This window comes from Xenopus tropicalis, chromosome 1, assembly GCF_000004195.4.
Source record: "Xenopus tropicalis strain Nigerian chromosome 1, UCB_Xtro_10.0, whole genome shotgun sequence".
Lineage (NCBI taxonomy): Eukaryota > Metazoa > Chordata > Amphibia > Anura > Pipidae > Xenopus > Xenopus tropicalis.
In genome coordinates this window covers 80,022,324-80,031,802 of record NC_030677.2, presented here as the reverse complement: position 1 = coordinate 80,031,802, position 9,479 = coordinate 80,022,324, and the positions used below count along the sequence as shown (strand labels likewise).

At 38.4% G+C, this 9,479-nt stretch overlaps 1 protein-coding gene across 1 annotated transcript; it reads left to right on the top strand.

Moving 5' to 3' along the window:
- The first annotated feature begins 1,794 nt into the window (after positions 1-1,794).
- cxcl8 (chemokine (C-X-C motif) ligand 8) lies at positions 1,795-4,837 on the top strand. Its single transcript, XM_002942532.5, has 4 exons — positions 1,795-1,951; positions 2,948-3,080; positions 3,315-3,398; positions 4,110-4,837. Exons 1-4 carry the CDS (start codon positions 1,810-1,812, stop codon positions 4,141-4,143), a joined length of 393 nt encoding a protein of 130 aa, XP_002942578.2. The 5' UTR covers positions 1,795-1,809; the 3' UTR covers positions 4,144-4,837.
- The last annotated feature ends 4,642 nt before the right edge of the window (positions 4,838-9,479 follow it).

Genomic DNA, 9,479 nt, shown 5'->3' with positions numbered 1-9,479 from the left:
AGCTGGTCTTCATTATTTCCCTGGTATAGTTCACTTGAATAAACCTTTTTTAAACTTACTATACCAGGGAAAGCACCCTTTTTTCTGATTTATTTTGTAGATCCTACATGGGAGCTGTGGACATTATATTGAGTGCCAATAAAAGACATACCATGGTATAGGCTACAAACAGTAGGTGATAGAGAACACTCTCCAAAAGAACATTCCTTTAAAATGGTCTTAGGAAAGAAAATTCACTAAAGCAAGTTTACAAATATTGCTATAGGATTCTGGGGGCTGTTGCTGGGCATTGTCCAGTCATTACAGGCAAGTCAGGCCTTGCTTCTGCCAGAGGGTAACACAGCAGTTCAAAGGTGCAGATGTCTGCAAATGCTCTAATTAATGTAAGCTATTTATTGTTTTTACAAGGCTACTTACAATTATTACGAGGATTATAAAAATACTTGGACGTTTAGAATTCAATTATACAGAGTAAATGATTAAGCTGTTAAAAGTGAAAGGGAAAGAAGAACAGCAATAAAACACTGTCTGTGTAACTGGACTCTTTACGCAGCCTAATATTCATATAATAAAAAGGAACATCTAAACTGTTTACTCAAATTGTTTTCTTTTTTTAATAAAAGAATAGAAAAGCATAATTTTCCTATTCAGATCACATAAATTCATTGTGCAGCTGAATAGCTAATCCTGATTTTGCTTGGTTAAAGTGGCCACTGCAAACTGTATATGAATTTTGCGTTTTTTTTAGCACATCTGTATCTGGAAACCCATTATCCAGACAACTCTGAGTTACAGGAAAGTCATCTTCCATAGACTCTATTTTAATTAAATAATTCAAACTTTTAAAACATTTCCTTTTCCCCCTTAATAATATTTAACAGTACCTTCTACTTGATCCCAGCTAAGGTATAATTAATGCTTATTAGAGGTAAAACAATCCTATTAGGTTTATTTCATGTTTAAATTATATTATGGTAGATTGCAAATTATGGAAGTACGGAAAGATAGATTGATAGATAGACTGACTGATAGATAGCTAGATAGCTAGATATAAGCCCCTATGAAAATAATACTAAGCTTGAAAATAGTAGAATAGAATGCAGGTAATATATCCTCCGTAAATAGTATTTAAATATAATATATCTCAGCTGACTTTAAAAACAATATCTATATAATTTATGCATGCTCGGGGGAGGGTGTCAGGTGGGTGGCGGGGGCCCTTGCTTGGAGGAGGGGTGGGGGCCATGGCAGGGGTCTCTGCAGCCCCGGTGGGCCCTGCACCCCCCCAGTCCGACCCTGCTGGAAAATCCAGTATTTTGGGAAACTTCCTAAAAGACTTCTTAAAGAATACAAAGCAAGTGATATTTGAGTGTGCATAACCTTGAAACATATGTATATATTATGCTTATGTATAATTTTAATATTCTGCTGCAATCTTATCCATTGCTGTGAGTGCATTGGGCTTTTGGGAAGTTTCCCAAAATCTGGATTTTCCCATGACTTAAGTCAAACAGAAAACTTAACGGTTTATTGTGTTGTGTAGATAAATCACACAAAAGGTAATATTGAGACATAGAATTTAAGAAGCTTTTGACAAATATTTGCTTTGAGAAAATTTCTAGAGAAATTTACATATTAGAATAATGGGAAATGTATCCTGAAATCTATCCTGTCAGCGTTTGGTGTATGAGTCACTTTTTTTGTTAGTGCCCGGTGGGTCTTACAGAAAGTGGAAATTCCTGAATTCCTGTTACGTAATTCAAGCAGACAAGCAGGAGAGACGTATAAAAAGGGATCTGTGTCTGAACTATGAACAGAGCTTCCAAGACAGCTGAGTCCAGCATTACCAGAGAGGGACACAGCAGATTCCAATCTAGCAGTACCATGGAAACCAAGAGAACTGTTCTGGCAATCCTGGCTTTCTGCCTGTTGTGCGCGGCTGTAACTGAAAGTAAGTGCATACTTTACTTCTTATGTCAGCTGTTTAACTTTCCAACTTTCAGAATGACTAAATGCGGGTTCACTGTCACAGTTATTCATTATTTTAACTATTTAATGAAGTAGTCCGGCCTCCCAGACTCCCACCTCTCTCCCCTGCAATCAATTTTAAACTCTGCTGCCAGGATCCTCCTGCTCTCTCCGAAGAGGGAACCTGCTCAGCCTCAATTAAGCTCTCTTGCATGGTTGCCTGTTAAACAAAGGATAGCTTACAAAATCCTTCTGCTGACATTCAAAGCCCTTTACTCCTCTGCTCCTCACTACATTTCTTCACTGGTCTCCCTACATTTTCCTGGTTGTCTCCTCCGCTCCTCTCCGAGCCTCCGTCTTTTTACACCATCCACACCCATTGTGCTCTCTCGTCTTAAACCTTTCTATCTCGCTGCTCCTTACCGCTGGAACTCTAGCCCTGAATCCCTCTGTAGGGAAAACTCACCCACTCTCTTTAAGAAAAAGCTCAGCTGTTACCTTCTGGAGCACTAAAACATTATTTTGCCCAGTCCTGCGCTTAAGGGCAAATGCCCATACCTGATGCACTCTTACCTTCCAGTCTGTGCCTGTATGTTACCCAACCACTCAGATTGTAAGCTCTACGGGGCAGGGACCTCCTTCCTACTGTGTCTCATACCACATGGCACTTATATATATATACATATATGTATTTATTGTATTTATTTATTATATCACTTGTCCTCCCTGTGTGTAATTTTGTATTCTGTAAGACTGTACAGTGCTGCGTATCCTTGTGGCGCTTTATAAATAAAGTTATACATACATACATACATACATACAAGTAGTATGTGGTCATTCTTTGCAGCATTTGGGCAGCAGATATGGAATACAGTATAGTTTACAGTAGTTCTTGTGCTTGTGAATTAGTCATATGTTTGTACAGTATATAGTGCAATCTGATTACTCTCTTATAAAAACTATGCAATTTTACTTATAGGCATTCCAGTGTCAAGGACTGGAGAACTCAGGTGTCTGTGTATAACAACAGAAAAAAAGCCCATCCATCCCAAGCACATAAAGAATATTGAGATGATCCCTAAAGGACCTCACTGCAAAAACGTTGAAGTCATGTGAGTATGTTTTGTCTTTACATATCTGAAGCTTAAATTTGTAAGAAAAATTTGTTTTAACTATATTAATTTTATAATACCTTAAGATGTGCATTAAATCACAGGAAAAAATATAGTCTAGACAAAAATAGAGTTATCACTGTGTTAATCAATGTTAAAACATTTGATACACTTTACTACAAATCAGAATTAAAATAAGACACAAATAATGAAAAAGGCCATTTCTGTTCACAGTGCAACTTTGACAAGTGGGGATGATGTCTGCTTGGAGCCAACAGCTCCATGGGTTAAGAGGATCATTGAAAAAATTCTAGCTAGGTAAGTACAGTTGGGCAAAATGGTTTTATGGTCAGCAGTACTTTTTTTCCAAAAGGCTGAGCAGAAGTAACATCCAATGCCAGCAAATGAGAAGCAATATTTACTGACTGTAGCAGAGGTAATATCATGCAATGCTCAGTATATGGAGCTTGAGATTTTACTTCTGAAGCTAACTAGATATGCATCTACACAGTGAGGCAGCTTCTGGGGCCAATTCAGGTATAGAGCTACATTGTATTTTGCTTTTTATTTGATGGATCTAAGTCCTTTAACCTAAATGGGAATGACCAAACAATTCACTTTCAAGCATGATATGGAGTTATGGCAGGATTTAGAATTTTGAAACTTTTTTGTTTGGTTTATGACATTCTACAATTTTAGCCACATCATCAGTCCACATTTTGGTGACCGAGGTCACAAACCAATAGCACTATTGATTCCATAATGGACAGAAAAGGAACTATTTTAATTTAGAAAACAAAATAAATCAACAAAATCTGCTTAAGAGACTTAAGACTCTCATGGATGCAAGGAGTTACAGTTTGGCAGCAGATAAAGGGTCATGATTTAGATGGATACCTATTTTATGCCTGTAAAGCGTAAGGGTACGGAGGTTGACAGGGCAGGGATACTTTGGAAAGGTTACGAACAATTAATTGAAATGTTTCTATTTATCTACAAGTGGTACTATAAACATTTTTCTTTTCACAGCTCTAAGCCTGCAGCACCTGTTCCTGTCCTTTAAGTTGGTGATTGTGGAGCCCAAGAAATGTATAAGTTCCATCTACGTTGTAATGTCAACAGTGAGTGGAACCTGCTTGTGGTTTTCACATTCGGGGACAACCTATGAAACAGATTACAACCTTCAACAACCAACAGCAATCATGGCTACATGGACAGAAAGCTGATTACTAAAATGTGGTTTGCAGAAGATCCTGTCTAAATAATATCTTTATGTTCCCAGTTATGGGCATACTTATGTAGGAAATCAGACAGCAGATTAAAATATTAGTTATACTAGTTTTATGTGGTTTCACAACCTAAAGAAACAACAAGGAAACGTAGGAAAAAACGAAATAAATCGTGTTTGTGTGTTTTTGAAAAGCTTGTTCTAAGGACTAATTACATATTTGCAGTTTCCTGCTCATTAACAATTCAGGGTACAAGAGAAAAATTGTGTGACGTTTAACATTAACTTAATTATAATTCCATGATAAAGCTTTCGATTCCTGGAAGAAACTTTAAATTGTTTTTATACTGTAAGCACACTGAGCAATATGTATTTTGTCTGGATTATTTTAATTTGTGAGATTTATTTATTGACAGTATTTATTTCTAACATGTAAATATTAATATTTGATTATATTTATTTTATTTGTAAAGCCATTTCAATTTGTTGCATTATTAAATACATTTTTGTTTTTAATTTTCTTTTAAAATTGTGTAAACTTTTTGTTAAGAGGATTGATCTGGGATATGGGTAATAAGAAAAACCCTTAACTGCAAGCCAGCTCATTTGCTTTTAGCCATTTGGATGGGTACAATACACATAAACTTGATCCAGATCCTATGCTTTGTAATGCATGTCAATGATTTAGGTGAACTGCATTACATTACATTGAGTAGAGGTCTCTGGTTGGACATTCCTGTGCCCATGCCCCTTTCACTTGCCACGTGTTCCATAGGTGGCACAGTTTGTGGCTGCTAGTGCAGGATTCACAGTCAGACTTACTGGTTTTTAAAAAACCTGTGACAGAGATAGGCACAAAGAATTGGGTTCATTCAATGTGCATGAAAAAACCTGTTGATTTGTTTGTAACTTGCTCACACTTCTATATTCCATTCTTAAAAAAGGGACAAATACCTTCTTAACTTTCCCACTTGGGTAGCCACAGTAGGTTTCCAGAGTAGAAATTTTGGAGTAAATGCTCCAAACATTGCCACCAGTCACCTTGCTAATATCTACTACAGTGAGGTTACATTGTTTGCTTGGTGAGATTAAAGTGTATCGTAATATAGCCAGTATAGCATTGTTTGCCTCCTTGAACACCTCAAGCCATGGATGTACACAAAGCAGAAAGGATTCTTATAAAGCAGTGCTGTACAACTGGCGCCCCCCCCCCCCACATCCTTTGTGTGCCCTCCCCCCCCCCACCTGTATGGCAGTTGTGACTGCTTACCTTTGAAATGGTATCAGCACTGAGATTAACTGGCTGCCTGCATTATTCACACCATAGATTAAGGCTGTAAACCCCTGTACTGTTTAAACATGTAATCCTTTGTACTGTTCACACCTTTTAGTCCCTCCAATGTTTACCCTCTGCATTGTTCACACCTCAGGTTCAGACTGTTGATCTGTTTACATAAAGCAGGGCCAGCATTATGTCACTGTATGAACTGCCTGCTGTGGCACACATGGGCAGGGTGGGGAAGGCAGAGTATGGCACACACAGGCAGTACTCTGCCTGCCCTATGCTGCTTGTGTGTGCCATACTCTGTCTGCCCTATGCTGCCTGTATGTGCCATACTCTGCCTGCCCTATACTGCCTGTGTGTTCCATACTCTGCCTGCTCTACCCTGTCTGTGTGTGCTATACTATGCCTGCCTTATGCTGCCTGTGTGTGCCATACTCTGCCTGTCCTATGTCCCCCGTATGTGCCATACTCTGCCTGCCCTATGCTGCCTGTGTGTGACATACTCTGCCTTCCCTATGCTGCTGTTCTGGGAGTTTGTTAGCATTTGGATATGGTTGTTAGGGGGTCTCGAAGGTGTATAATTATGTGTTGGGTGTTGCTGTGATATTCACAGGGGAGGAGGAGGCATATGGATTTAAGGGAATGTCTTAATATGACATAATATAATTCTTTTGAAGGGTGAAATCTCTACAGTGAGCACCATCCATTTGGGTTTTTGCTGCACTACCCCCGTTAATGTGGGTATGGTCTTAAAAGTTCTTGTGATGCAATGGGTGTGGTTTAAAGTGGGTGTGGTTTAAAAAGGGGAATGGTCAAAACTGGCTTCCATTATCGGCTCTCCAGCATGTAGGCCAGAAAAATTCTGGCCCTTGGTACCACAGAAGTTTGACAGCACTGTGCTAAAGTATCCTCTTACATGAATAGAGCTGCTAGTTTTTGAGGACTTTCTGACTAAATTATGACTAGCAATGTAGTGTTAGGAAAGCAAATGTGTAAGTGATGTTCTGAGATTAGGGCAGCAATTTTTGCATAAACCATGGTTGAGCAACATTGTTTACATTCCCCTTGAAAAACTCACCTTTATGCCTTCAAGACTCTATAATACTGTTAAACCACAATACAGATCTATTTAATGGTAGAACCATAAACTAAGGTACATTTTTCTGATTGTTGTGCAGAAACGTTAATGCAACTTTAAACAAAAACTAATTTCAGCATGGGGTCGATGTGCATTACAGAGAACTGTGCCAATTTGTTAAACACCTTTCTGGCAGGCAGAAAAGTCTTTATACAACTCAGATTGTTGGAAATCTCTCAGGAATCCCCAGGCTGAATTTTAATGCATTCGCCCCATTGCTCTGACGCTCAGAAATGTGCTATCCTTTCATGAAGTCTTTTAATAAGGTTCCAAATCACAACAAATAGACAACATATTGGTGACAGTATTGAAATCATCAGCTGTTTTTCAATGATTTCTTTTGAGAAATGTTTAAATGTAAGAGTAATATAATTCAAGGAATAAAAGAAGAAACTGCACCATGAACAATATGCTGACTTTGCAGCTTGTGCTTCCTCAGACATCACAATTTTTGGACTGACATTTATGCATAAACACAATATATAATTGTTATTTAGCGTGATAAACAGGGTCGGACTGGGCCGCTGGCATAACGGGAAAAACCCTGCCCACCGGGGTTTAGCTGTGCTTATGTAGAAAGGTTAACTAAACACTACCAGATATAAAATAAATGTATTTTTGAATAAATGTTTTTTTTTATTTTTACTGAAACATATCTAAATCCACCAATTTAAAGGAAATCATGATAACTCATACAAGCAATTTCCCAACATCCCTTAGAAACAAATGCCATCCCACCCATGCTATTAAGAAGTGATGGATTCTTGAAGGATTTTAACCCTTTCACTACCAGACTTTAGGGGCCTTTCCTCTGGGAGACTTTTAGTTTACCCAGGAAAACTATATATTGTTTTTTTCAGGACAACCTAAGCTTTCAAAATATTGTGTAATTCCAATTATTTTTCCATAATATAAACACATACACCAGAAACAAAAATTATTTTATGCATGAAAATACAACTGATTTGAAGTCCCATGACAATACAAAATATATATAGTTTTATGGAGATTTCTCACTTGTATAGGTCAAAAACTCCCAGCAGTACATTACCAAATTTCCAAAGCACTGCTCCAGAAAGCTTAATACTTTAGATTTTAAGGCCAAAAATTTCCACTCCAAACTATCAAGTTACAATGCTTTCCTAAAGTTATTGGTTTTTATCAAAATTTGTAAAAAATTTTATAAATCACTTCAAATCTTCCAGTCTATAGTATCTTATCTCCTACAGGTCATAAAGTAACCATTTCAGCTCCTGCAAAATCAACATTTACATCATTATATGTGGGATAACACTAGTAAAAAGTACATTTACCCCAGAAAGTCATATATTTTTGGAAAGTACACATTCCCCCGAATCTAAAATGGGTACCCATGTCTTTCTACTCCAAAGTTTTCTAAGTTTGACGATTTTTATGACATTTCCAAAAATCACCTCAAAACTTTCAATATGCAGCATCTTATTTTCTATAGGTCATTATGTACCAAGATAAAACACCCTAAATATGAACCCCAGAGGTCTACTGAACAGTTTGATGCCCACTGTACTTAGGTTTATCAAAGCACATGGCACTTAGAGACCCCCCAAAGTGATCTAATGTGTAGTGCTGGTTGTTTCAGGAAGCTCAGAATCAGGCACAATGGCTGCCTACACACCAGTATAAAAGAATAGGATTTGAAATGGTAAGGTATTTGTAATGTAAAGAGTGCAATTTAGAAATACACCATACAAATTATGACAGAATCCCTAAGGCTAATGTTCCACGCAGAGATTAGTCGCCTTCAATAGATCTCTGCTACCTCGGTTGACTAATCCCTGCTAAATGCCTTTCCCTTGGCAAGAATGGGAATAGCGGGTGAAAAGGCCCTGGATTTCCAAAGTCACGCAAAGTTTCTCCTGTAGGCAACATTGCTTGGCTTTGAAAAACCAAAGGGACGTGTAGGCCTTTCCACTGGAAGTTTCCTTTGTTGCTAGTGGAAAGGCATTCAGGAGAGATTAGTTGCCCTCGGTAGTAGAGATCTATCAAGGGTGACAAAGCTCTGCGTTGGACATAAGCCTAAGGGTGAAGACAGTCGTGGCGACTAGTCCCCGCACGATACATTTCACACACTGTGACATATATTTGTGCACAGACTGTACAGCGCTGCGTACCCTTATGGCGCTTTATAAATAAAGTTATACATACATACATACATACAGAGATTAGTCACCATGACTGTGTTTTCCATTTCTGCATTTGGGGGGGTTTACAAAACTGCAGCAACTAATCACCCCATCTGTCCTTACCCTTAAAGGAGAACTAACTTGGCCTAACCTGACTGTCCCTTCTCAACCTGTCAGTTATAGCTTCTAATGCTAACGGCCTCCTGCTGCACAATATGGCAGTCCTCTCATAGAGTATAATGGGGTATCAGAAAGGCAATGTAAAAGTATCAGGCAAATACTGTTAAGGCAAAATTATAGATGACCTTCTTTTAGACCAGCGCTGTCCAACTAGTGGCCCGCTTGAACAATGCAGGGGGCCAGTTAATCTCAGTACTGATACCATTTAAGTCTTACACAAAGGTAAGCAGTCACAGCAGTCAAACAGATGGGGGGCCACACATAGACAGGGTAGGGCAGGCAGCTCTTGTGATAACATGGGTGTGGTTTAAAGTGGGTGTGATTTAAAAGGGGAGTGGCCAATACTGGCATCAATTATCAGCCCTCCACCTTGTAGGCCAGAAAAATTACGGCCCTCAGTATCATA

Bases quoted from the DNA above. Each gene is read 5' to 3' on its own strand.
- cxcl8 (XM_002942532.5), top strand. From the start codon at position 1,810: ATGAACAGAGCTTCCAAGACAGCTGAGTCCAGCATTACCAGAGAGGGA. The intron at 1,952-2,947 runs GTAAGTGCATAC...TTTTACTTATAG, and splicing joins GTGCGCGGCTGTAACTGAAA to GCATTCCAGTGTCAAGGACT. The intron at 3,399-4,109 runs GTAAGTACAGTT...TTCTTTTCACAG, and splicing joins ATTGAAAAAATTCTAGCTAG to CTCTAAGCCTGCAGCACCTG.